Below are 12,371 nucleotides of genomic sequence, written 5' to 3' on the forward strand. Positions count from 1 at the left end.
GCCTACGTGTTAAACAGTATAAAGGATAGTAATAGGTTTTTACCCTTTTATCTGGCACCAAAACTGACACCTTTATACAAGGGATCATGTTTGCAATAACCACAACACAAGCAGTCAAAATGCAAACAAAAAGAGACAACTCTGATAATGATATGCACTGTCCTTGAAATTGATTGGTCCACACCCGAGACGGCTTTTCTTAGAGCTTAATCTCCACTGGTGTATCAAGGATGTACAAATTTTTGCCTTGTTACTGAGTCTGGTATATATTTTTTTTGTTAAAGCGCTATGAGTGTGTATGCATGCATCCATCCCATCCATTCTACAAACAAATTTCATGTAAGCGATTAACAGTTGAAGCAATTGGTGGAACCCCGGGGTCCCATCACTGCCCTGGGGTGGGAAAAACCGCGTAGCGACACGAGTCTTGCCTTACCGACGACAAAACTAGTGGTCAATCGATTGGCCTCGTCGAGAGCTACTCGGGGCACGAAGTTTCGTAAAAAGTTGAAAAATTACATAAACACGTTAAATTCACTGCCTGGGGGCGGGGCTCGCCTTGGCAAAGAAGCTGAGGATCGACGGCTGACCGGAGGGCGTTGTCGCCGCGCGCGACTACGGCGGACGCCCCCGAGGGCTCGCGTTTGGCCGGTGGGGTGGCGCCCATCGTGTTGATCGCCGCCTGCTGCTGGCGCTCGTTGGCGCGAGTCTGGGCGGGCGGCGCGTTGCTCTCGGGATCACGTGTGGGCGGACTGAGAAATAATAATTATTGACCTGATTTTTGCGGGACCCCGGGGTCCCGCCAAATGATTCAGTTGTTCAATTCATAATGGATCTTTTTTTTTGGGCCAGATCGCCCTTTTGAGTAAAATACCAATGTTGTGTCGTACATTTGTCCTCCACCCGACACAGCCTTCGCGCTTTCAGATGCGCTTCTACGGCCGTCTGGAACGCTCTTCCTTCCGATGTTAGGAAGCCACTGGAGCTAAACATTTTTACGTCATGTAGATTGAAAACCTCATTTCTTTAGAACTGCTTTTTTTTGCTTAGTTTCTTGTTCTTCCACCGCACCGCCAATTAGCATGGTCGGCTACGTAGGGTGCGAAAGAAGTTCAACGTACATACAAATAAATACCGATTCGGCAGCGCATCAGTGTGTTGCTGTAGAGCGATCCACACATATTGCTGGCAGTTACAACGAACACCATCGTCAGGCGATCGCTAAAATTTGCGAAAATATAAACTATCGAGCCTTAAATAGGGGGCATGGTGTCATCAACATGCCCCCACAAGTGAACAGGATGTGATACCTAGAGGTAAATATGTTGACATAAAATTACGATACATTATGTGCGATTACAATAAATTGGGTTAGATATTTTGATATGAAAGTATACATACTTACGTGATGATACGGGTTACCCATAATTGTACTTAATGGTTAGTAATGTTATAATAATGCAGTGATAGTTTTCATACATGTAAATAGCCACCTCTGACTAAGGATGCGTTTCCAAGCCTAGCTCGGCCTAAAGCTGTCAGATGGGTTGAAATGATTTTGCACGTCGCTCAATTTAAAGAAATTCTCTCATGAGTCTTGATAATAAGCCATTGTTTTGCATAGAACGTCAACGGTATCAAACTCCCGGCGAATGTCCTTGGTTGGCAGGCACGTTCCGCAACTGCCGATATGTGCGTGATCATTCGACGTTGCTTTGGTGCTGTACAGCAAAGTGTAGACTAATATCATCTGTCCATTCTGTGCGGGATTCGGTGTGGGCCCCTCGCGTGCGTGGGGTGTTCTGTGGATGCTCTGGTCTCCACCGACATGTATAACGAGCGCTCACGATTTGTCTGAAAACATCTTCATATGTAGAGAACTGCAGAGCAGCTGTTGGCGCCGGCTCACTGCCTGGCAGCCTTCCAACTTCGTCTGTGCTTCCTACTCGGCGATTTGTGAGATAAATGACGACGCTGTATGAAACTAATCATTAGATGTTGTAGATTGTTTTTTTCCTTCTTTTTAGCAAAGAGGTCTGCAACTACGAAACATTGCCACGTACTGTAAGCATGTGGGAAGAAATGTGAAGATGGCAAGAAAAGTAGTCGAGTAGCCAAGGGAGGGAGCTATGAAGATTAGTGAGGGAGCACACGAAATCACTTCGCCCCCCCCCACTGCTCAAATAGCTGGGAAGGCAAGTTGCCCTCTGCCACGGTGGCGATATGTTAACTACTTCACCTGGTGTACAGGAAGTAGTGGGTTCAATCCCGACCCTGACGCCTGCATATTTGGGATTTGCATGTTCTCCCCGTGGTCGTGTGGATTTCTCTCCAAGTCCTCTGGTGTTTTTCCCTCCACGTTGAGAATCAACATCACGCGTTCAGAGTTTTTGGCTGCTTTACATTTCCACGTGACGAGCCACTTTGTCGAGCGATCATTTGTGGCGAGGTCGCCGCTTCTGAAAAAGAGCTACATAGCTCAGCGGGCCTTACCTGCGAAAATAAAACGTACTTTTAAGTTTAGTTTAAGCCGGTCAATATATTGTCGCACGTACGACAACACAGACACACGCGATATATTCAATATGGGGCCGTCCATAAATGACGTCACGCGATTTTGGACGATTTTTGACTCCCCCCCCCCCCTTCATCACAAGGCGTCACAAAAAATCAGACCCCATCCCCTCAAATATGACGTCACAAAGCTCTGCCCCCCCCCCCCCCCCACCCAAATAAAAACATGCTTCAAATCGCTTTAAACTATTGTCATTGTAGTGCGTATTTAATGTGGCGCTGCACTCTGATGTTGTAGGAGAAAACATTTATTAAAAAGTCTATTTAATTAAGTAGAACGTGCTGTCTATGTTTATTTAAAGTTGCGCATTTTGATGCGATGTCACATTTCTCAAACCGCCCCCCCTCGTCACACATCGTCACAAATGTCTGACCCCCCCCCCCCCCCCAGGTGCATGACGTCATTTATGGACGGCCCCTATCCACGCGGTTGCAAATTCTGTTGAAAATAAAGGGACTTGTCGAAAGAGAAACCTTTATATCATGGTGGGTTTCCGAGTTGCTTTAACTGCTGCAAGAATCAGTGGCTTTTTTGCGTACTAAACAAAAAGAATTGGAAAACATTACTTAAGATAGTAAAATAAATTACACTTATCTCACTCAAGAGCAGACAAATATTGCATTTGCTTCATGTAATGCATTAGAGACTGCAGTAAATGAGAAGCGGGAAGAAATATATATTTCTTAACAAGGTATTAAAGTGGAGTAATTGAATTTGTTCAATTATCAACACTTACTGACGACAGTTACATAAAATGTTGGCTTAAGATTCAGGAACTTCGATAATTTGAATTGGCAAGAGTGTACGTTGATGTTTTTATAATTATGAAACGTTTTAGAAGTGATTGAAACGTTGGCATTATGCAACGCGTTCTATCCTGCTTCTGACAGCACAACTAAAAATAACGATGTTTAAATATTGTGACGCCGTAAAAAAAAATCTTCCGCATCGACGCTTTAAAAACACACCGGCCTGGAAATTGAAACGAAACACCGGCCTGGAAATCAAAACAAAATACCGGCCTGGAAATCAAAACGAAACACCAGCCTGGAAATTGAAACGAAACACCGGCCTGGAAATCAAAACAAAATACCGGCCTGGAAATCAAAACGAAACACCGGCCTGGAAATTGAAACGAAACACCGGCCTGGAAATCGACGCTTTAAATCGACGCTTTAAAAACACACCGGCCTGGAAATCGAAACGACCTCGTCACCGAGGAGTTGTCCCGAACCGTTCAAACAAGACGCCAAGTCGAGTATAAAATACCGGACACTAAACCACAACGTCGCTTTGTCTGTCACTAAACTCTACAAAGCATAGCAACATATCGATAGGTAAAGGTGCCCGAGGCTATGGCCCAATCGCGTGGAATAAATCTGGCCCGATCTTATCAGACCTGGGAAGCTAAGCTGGGGCTGAGCACTGACAGTGCTGGGATGGGCAATCAGCATGCACCACAAACTGGTTGTCGTGGAGCTTTGGGGATTCATTGCGGGCAGCAGAGGGCAGTGCATCAAAATACACTGTTAAACTGGGACTGCTCTTTCCTGGCACATCCCATCTGTGCACACCATCTATCCTGCACTGACCAGCGCGGTGAAGTATGGTCAAATGGGCACCGCGTGTTGTTGGAGAGGGCCCTCATCCAGCCGTGGACTGCCAAAAAAGGGCTGTAACATGTACACGTGCAAAGGTAACGTCTCTTGTTGTCTAGGCGTTAATGAAGCGCCGCACAGCTGTTGCACATGCCCATTGGCACCCAAGTGGAACCGTGGGATCAACGTTGGCTCGACGTTGGCCCAACGTCCCACGTTTACCAAGTTGTACGCATAAGTGGGATGCAGCAAATTGCTCGCATTACGCCGCGTGCGTGAAACACGTTGGCTCACTCACACGGCTTTATCTGTGGTGGCTGCGGTGCAACATCTGTTTCTGGACACAGCACTAAAAAAGCATCTATGCATGTCTCTATTTCCTTCTCTGTGTCAGTCGACGTATCAAGCTCCGTGTTCCTTTCTCTCTTTGGCTCTGTCTGTGTACATCTCTGTGCCTCTCTGCATATCAAGGTCAATTTCCCCTGTATCGCTCCGTCCGTGTGTCTCTCTCGGTATCTGTCTCTTTCCATGGCATTATTTTGTACGTCTCCGTCTATGTATCCCTCTACGTCTGTCGCGTCGTCTCTCCGTGTGCGTGTGGGTGCGTCTCTCTCAATGCCTTCCACCACGTATTCATCTGAGCCTGTTCCTCTCTCTATGACTGCCCACCGTGTCTCCATCAATGTCTCCACGTCTGTCCTGTTCCCTTCCGTGTCCCTCTTTCTGTGTCCGCTTCCGTGTCTCTCTGTCTTTCTTCACGCGTGTCTCTCGCGCCGAGTCTCTCAGTCTTTCTCTCTCCGCGCCGGCTTCTCTCTATCTTCACGTCTCCAATTGCCTCTGCGTCCGTCTCTGAGGGTCTTTTTCAGGCCCCCCCCCCATCCATTCGCTGAGCTATGAGGCTGCATTGCCACCTGCTGGATGCTCAGAGGCCCACATCAATCGTGTCACAACTCCAAAGCCGTTGCCATCGTTTTTAAAGTTGTACAATCAACTAGTCTCCCCCCCCCTCCTTCCTTCTTCAGCAATACCCCAGTAAATATGTAACGCTGGCCCAACGTTTGGTCCAATGGTTTCAAGTGCATGCCAAACGCTGGCCCAACGTTGCATGTTTACTGGGCAAGCATGGGCTATTGTTAATTGCGTTATTACAAAGGTAATTGCGTGGAGAGTAAGTATTAAGCATTGCATTATTATTTAAGCTCGTTTTGAGCTGGACCCATTAAGTCGTTCGCCACATTCTTGCCAGTAAAGTTGAGCTACACGCTGCGTGTGGAAAAACTAAGCTGCAAACGCTGGCATTTGATTCGCAGACTCCAACATTTTTGTTGAACACGGGTCACTGTGTCAACAAACATTTGACCCATAGAATCAAAACACAATCACACCCACACTTTTTGCATTCGTTCAATACAATATAAGGCTGGATACATATAGAGCATACAGTGAGGGAAAAAGTATTTGGTCCCCTAATGATTTTGTACGTTTTCCCACTGACGAAGAAATGATCAGTCTATAATTTTAATGGTAGGTTTATTTGAACAGTGAGAGACAGAATAACAACAAAAGAATCCAGAAAAACGCATGTCAAAAATGTTATGAATTGATTTGCATTTTAATAAGGGAAGTAAGTATTTGACCCCCTCTCAATCAGAAAGATTTCTGGCTCCCAGGTGTCTTTTATACAGGTAACGAGCTGAGATTAGGAGCACACTCTTAAAGGGAGTGCTCCTAATCTCAGCTTGTTACCTGTATAAAAGACACCTGTCCACAGAAGCAATCAATCAATCAGATTCCAAACTCTCCACCATGGCCGAGACCAAAGAGCTCTCCAAGGATGTCAGGGACAAGATTGTAGACCTACACAAGGCTGGAATGGGCTACAAGACCATTTCCAAGTAGCTTGGTGAGAAGGTGACAACAGTTGGTGCGATTATTCGCAAATGGAAGAAACACAAAATAAATGTCAATCTCCCTCGGCCTGGGGCTCCATGCAAGATCTCACCTCGTGGAGTTGCAATGATCACGAGAACGGTGAGGAATCAGCCTAGAACTACACGGAAGGATCTTGTCAATGATCCCAAGGCAGTTGGGACCATAGTCACCAAAAAAACAATTGGTAACACACTACGCCGTGAAGGACTGAAATCCTGCAGCGCCCGCAAGGTCCCCCTGCTCAAGAAAGCACATATACATGCCCGTCTCAAGTTTGCCAATGAACATCTGAATGATTCAGAGGACAACTGGGTGAAAGTGTTGTGGTCAGATGAGACCAAATGGAGCTCTTTGGAATCAACTCAACTCGCCGTGTTTGGAGGAGGAGGAATGCTGCCTATGACCCCAAGGAACACCATCCCCACCGTCAAACATGGAGGTAGAAACATTATGCTTTGGGGGTGTTTTTCTGCTAAGGAGACAGGACAACTTCACCGCATCAAACGAACGATGGACGGGGCCATGTACCATCAAATCTTGGGTGAGAACCTCCTTCCCTCAGCCAGGGCATTGAAATGGGTCGTGGATGGGTATTCCAGCATGACAATGACCCAAAATACACGGCCAAGGCAACAAAGGAGTGGCTCAAGAAGAAACACATTAAGGTCCTGGAGTGGCCTAGCCAGTCTCCAGACCTTAATCCCATAGAAAATCTGTGGAGGGAGCTGAAAGTTCGAGTTATCAAACGTCAGCCTCGAAACCTTAATGACTTGGAGAAGATCTGCAAAGAGGAGTGGGACAAAATCCCTCCTGAGATGTGTGCAAACCTGGTGATCAACTACAAGAAACGTCTGACCTCTGTCATTGCCAACAAGGGTTTTGCCACCAAGTACTAAGTCATGTTTTGCAGAGGGGTCAAATACTTATTTCCCTCATTAAAATGCAAATCAATTTATAACATTTTTGACATGCGTTTTTCTGGATTTTTTTGTTGTTATTCTGTCTCTCACTGTTCAAATAAACCTACCATTAAAATTATAGACTGATCATTTCTTTGTCAGTGGGCAAACGTACAAAAACAGCAGGGGATTAAATACCTTTTTCCCTCACTGTATATGTTTAACCACCTTGGAACTATACGCAACGAGCGGACATTTATTTTTTGTCGGCAGATGCAGTCGGTCACGGGCAGAGGCAAAAATGGAGAAAAGTATTGTGCTTGGACGTTAACGGGTGCAGGGAGCCAACAGCACAGATGGCCGGGGGGGAAGGGATTTCCAGACAATGGGAGCAGCAGAGGAGAAAGAGCAACCTCTCACTGAGTTAAGGCTGACAGTTCTTCGACAGAAGGTGTTGGCTGCTGGAGCGGGGGGTGCGTGGAGGAGAGTAGAGTGAGATGAGCGGGAGGAGGTCGGCCGGGGAGAATGATCGACCTCTCACTGATCGAAAAGTTCCAATGAACCACACATTTCACAATTAATGACTGACATAAAAAATATGGGTGTGGGTGTGTGCGAGTGTGCGGCCCGTAGATATTCGCCGAAACGTTCAGCACAGACGCTGCCTCCACGTGCCTCCACGTTACCTTTAATTCGCTCTCTTTCTCTGCCAAATCATTGCGGAGCTTCTCCAATCTGTCCCGGAGCTCGGACCGTGACGAGCCCTGTGCCGACCCTGCTGCCGGGCCGTCCTCCGTTCCGGTGCGCCGGGGCATCGCACCGTCGCACCTGCCACACACGGCGAGGTCGAGACGCTCGTAAGAGTCGACACAGTTTCGGATTGTTCATTCTTTTTTTATTGCACGGTTTAACTGTTAAACGCATTTTGCGGATTTTTTTTTGTTTACACTCTTAACTGTCAGTGCTATTATGCGTTTCACCTAACATATGCAAACTGCAAATGCATTTTTGGACGTTACTCGATGAAAACAGCTTCGTGAATTATGCATGATGATGATCATGGCAAAGAAATGATGTTAACGCAGACGCAATGGAATCCTGAAATTAGCTCACCTCACGCACACGTGCACACGACCCAGCAACATGGAACGTTGCGCCAACGTTGGGCCAACGGTCCAAAACTTCGAAACCGCATGCGAACGTTGGCCCGACGTTGCACGTTTTATCACGGGTTTCCCTCCTCACCCATAGCACCTACCCCTTCCCGCAGCAGCACAGGGGTTTTCTCTGGGCACCAGAGGCCGGGTCCCCTTCCTCCTCGTCGGAGGAGGCTCTCCCTTCCACCGCGCGAGCCATCCTGTCCTCTCCAACTGCCGCGTCCACGGTGAGGTGGAGTGAGGCCGAGAGAGACAGAGAAAGACACAAACACACGGGGACAGTTCTGCAGCCATGATTTGGCACCGCGGTCAGCGAGATGTTAAATACCTCGCCTGGTAAAAAGAAAAAAATAGTATCATTAATTGTTTCGACTTTCTGGTGTCTCATCTGAAGGTGCGTGACACAGTTACCAGGGCAATGTCGCGTGATTCAGTTTTTCTATATCTGGCTGTGAGAATTGTTCTTAAACTTACCGGTGAGCAGAAACGGCAATAATTAGCGCGCAGTTAAAACGCTTCTGCTTACCCGTGACAATTTAATTAATCTGTGTCGTGAAGGGTATCTTATGAGAGATTTTGTGCGAGTATCTTATTTCATCGAGGCGAAGGGTTTAAAAAAATGCATTTTGCTCGATCGTGATTAAGTATGCCTCACCTCAAAATTCAATTACGAGTCCTAATATCTGCTGAAGACGTGCTAAGTTCTGTGTCACCCATGTCTGCTTCCCCTGTACCCGGGTCTTCATTACAGGCCTGCGTGTGCCGCCCCTGAGAGACGGATTTGTGCCCCTACCTCCCACTGAGGACGGGCAACTTAACGAGCACTCCGACGAGGTGACATCATCGTCCGTCCTCCCGTCCACGTCAACCTCGCTGCTGCTCCCGCTCGTGGGCCTGCAGAATAATCAGGACTCATCGTCATCATCGTCGTCATCGTCATCATGTGGGCGGTGACGCGGCCCAGCGGCGGCGCGTTCGCTACTCGTTGTTGTTGCAGAGGTTCGAACCCAGCGGCCGCCCCGATTAATACCGCAGTGTGTGTAATAACCGTAATGATGATACGTGCCATCTGCTACAGAGTGGACGTTACATATCCCCTTACATCATTATTCATAAGAGTAGGCCATTGAGTGCCGGCGTCATGATTCACATTTTGTATATTCAACAAAACTAAATATATATGTTTTAACTAATTTGGATTATTCATAGCAATCATTCACCTCTTACTGCGAAAACTTGGCAGGACCCCCGTGAAAACAAGTCGCGAGACTCTGTGACGCTCTACTAGGCAAAATAACTAAATAACAACCATAAACAATTGCATTGCAGTCCAGTAAGTACTCGATATCACGCCTCACATGAGCATAAAAAATCGAGTTCCGAAGCGTCCAACGGAATGAAGAATCACGACTGAGCAGAGAAGTGCGCATAGGTAGCGGGCACACGGACTTCGAATCGCACGAAGTTTCCAGGACAACCAATAACATTGGGTGCATTGGAGTGTGTAATACACAGCGGCGCGCCCCATGGGACATGGACATTGAAGGTTAATTACGCATCTCTTTGATGGTCCTCAGTACCGTAGCCCGGTTGGCATGGGGCCCCGGTGCGAGGAATTAAATGAGGACCCCTCTCCAAATTCCCCTTCCTCTCCGTAGTCCACTGCATGCCTCCCTCTCCCTCACCCCTGCTCCTTGGGTGCTTGTGCAGTCGCAACCGCCTATGCAGTAGTCGGTGGCCCAGCCACTGCACCGTCTCGCTCACCGCGGCCATGTTGGCAGGCGCTCATCCTTATTTTACTTTTGGTTCTCAAGGTAAAATCAGAATGACCGGCGAACGTGTTTTCAATACGCGTAAACCAAACGTATTTTGATTGTGAAGATTTTTTTTTATATTGTACTTCAAGCATCAGTCAATAGGTGTCCCTAACAAGCCATCATCATCATCACCATCAAATTCAACCACGCAGTCAACATACAACGTTGGGCTAACGTTGGCTCGTGGTTGGAACCGTTGAAACAACATTGGCCCAACGTTTCTCCAACGTTCCATGTTTACTGGGTAGGGGTGTAACGTTCACAACGCAATTCTGTCCGGTCCAGAGATTCCCGTGTGTTGGATAGATCGTGATTTTTTTTATTTGTGTTTCTAATTGTTGTCGCTGTTGTTTATTTGTTAGACATTCTATTGCAATGTTGTGGCGCTGAAAACTCAATGTTTCTGCAACCGCTATAACATGAGCTTAACTGTGTATGTGACAGTTTAACACGTAGGCTTTCGCGACCAATATTATTCATCAAGCATTCTGGCGAATTGCTTGATGATGCTGGATGTATTTACCAGCGAAACGTCGTACTCAAACTGTAAATATGGATTAACTCTTCAACACACCGATGGGCTGAAGTAGTGAATTATTTGTCTTTTGTCAACGTGACACTTTTTTTTTTGCTGATTGGCCGTGTCGGGTGGTGGAGGGTTACGACACATTTATAAATAAACGCGATCTAACCCAAAAACCTTTATTATGAATGTGTATGTGACAAATAAACTTTGATTGAAGTGCTGAGGTTACGCACTCCCAGAGGGCCGTTTGTATAGAACGTTTTGTTGACTGCACTTCTTTTCTTTAAGGGGTTACATGACATCTTCTTGAGATGTCGTTGTATTTAGTTAGACGCTACACGAACCCATGTTGCACCGTATTGCACATAAACCTACTGCATACAACAACGAAGCAAAGCAAATTTGGGCCCTTACTCATTACACTTATGATGTCGGGTGCCGCGAGCTTAATCGATACATCGATTCATCGCTACAGCCCCTAGTCGAAACCATTGCCAGTGTTCATCGTTGGGAAATATTTACCTTACAATTGCCCTTCAGTGTCACGACAATCTGGTGTAGCTGCCAGATAGGGTTGCCACCTCTTAAGGCACACACGAAAAAAACGGGACATATCTATATGAAAAAAAATACTATCTCACTGAACCATAAGAGTGGAAAACGGCATGTAAATAATTATCTTGGCTGGTGTATAATCACCATCATTATCATTACTATCCAACTGAAAACAAAACTCAACATGTAATGTCCTAAGAATGCTTGCAAAATGCCCCCAGGACAGCAGCTACCTCAACCAGTGCCGGATTAAAAAACTAATTTTCAACTTGCATAGTAAAGTAATTGTATTTTTCAATTTGCTATACAGCCAGATAATACGACAAATCGCTAACGTTAAACACCCAGCCGTTCATAAAAGTTAAAAGCGGTTTAGTACTATGGTAATAGAGCAAGTGCAGAATCACTCAACCGGAATTGATAGCTTGAAAGCATTTAGCGCGGGGCCCTTGAAAGTGCGGGGCCCGTAGCTGCATATGTAGCTGCTTTTGCTATTACGATAATCCGGCACTGACCTCAACAAACAAGAGGACGATCTTAGAAGAGAGAAAAATACCAGGACAAGGTGTGTCCTTTCCCAATTGCAGTCACGCCCATCTGCAGGAAGATATTTCCATGGCCACCGCATTATTTGACCGACCACCAACCACACTGATGGCGACCGATGTGGGGGCCCCCACCGGTACCGGTTGCCACCACCTCCCCCGGTGGCCCCCTCCCATCTCTCTGGCAGCACCCCCACCCGTGGCTTCGCGTCGTCGCACACAGAGAGAGAGAGAGACAGACGGGGTGAGGCGTTTAAGACCCTCTCGCCGTCCCACCGCTCCTCACGGCGCCTTATATATTAAAAAAAGCCATCGCTGTGTCCTGCAACAATAGGCGCGCCGAAAGTTGTTGAGAGGCATGGCCATTCCCGTTGTACTGTGTTTCCCCTCGCTGTTTCCAGGACGTCTCAACCGTGTCAGGTGAGTCCTCCCGCCAACACGTGTGTACGTAAAAGAGTACAGCATGCAGCATTCTAAAAAACTAAACTATTTACATTATTTTATTTGACACCAGGTAAGGCCCCGCGAGCCACTTAGCTCTTTTTCAGAAGCGACAAGGCCACAAATTATATCTCAACGAAGTGGCTTGCCACGTGAAAATGTACGGCGGCCAAAGACGGCCAATTCATACGGAAAGAGCCCGGCGTCCTCAGATCTCGGACGCTAAGCTAAGCAGCCTCGAGCCTGGATAGCGTTAGAGGCCGTCCATAAATGACATCACACGGCGTCACAAAAAGTCAGACCCCCCTCAAATATGACGTCACAAA

At 46.9% G+C, this 12,371-nt stretch overlaps 1 protein-coding gene across 2 annotated transcripts in view; it reads right to left on the reverse strand.

Moving 5' to 3' along the window:
- Positions 1 to 12,371, reverse strand: part of LOC116949314 (EF-hand and coiled-coil domain-containing protein 1) — a 40,774-nt gene that overhangs the window by 10,426 nt on the left and 17,977 nt on the right. For both annotated transcript variants that reach the window (XM_032966465.2, XM_032966464.2), the window contains exons 4-6: positions 8,955 to 9,055; positions 8,263 to 8,374; positions 7,691 to 7,832 (exon numbers count right to left, since the gene is read on the reverse strand). In XM_032966465.2, coding sequence (XP_032822356.1) covers positions 7,691 to 7,832; positions 8,263 to 8,374; positions 8,955 to 9,055 — 355 coding nt within the window. The remainder of the gene's footprint in view (positions 1 to 7,690; positions 7,833 to 8,262; positions 8,375 to 8,954; positions 9,056 to 12,371) is intronic.

The sequence above is a fragment of the Petromyzon marinus genome, chromosome 36 (genome assembly GCF_048934315.1).
Source record: "Petromyzon marinus isolate PM22_M1 ecotype Great Lakes invasive population chromosome 36, UKy_Petmar_22M1.pri1.0, whole genome shotgun sequence".
Classification (NCBI taxonomy): domain Eukaryota; kingdom Metazoa; phylum Chordata; class Hyperoartia; order Petromyzontiformes; family Petromyzontidae; genus Petromyzon; species Petromyzon marinus.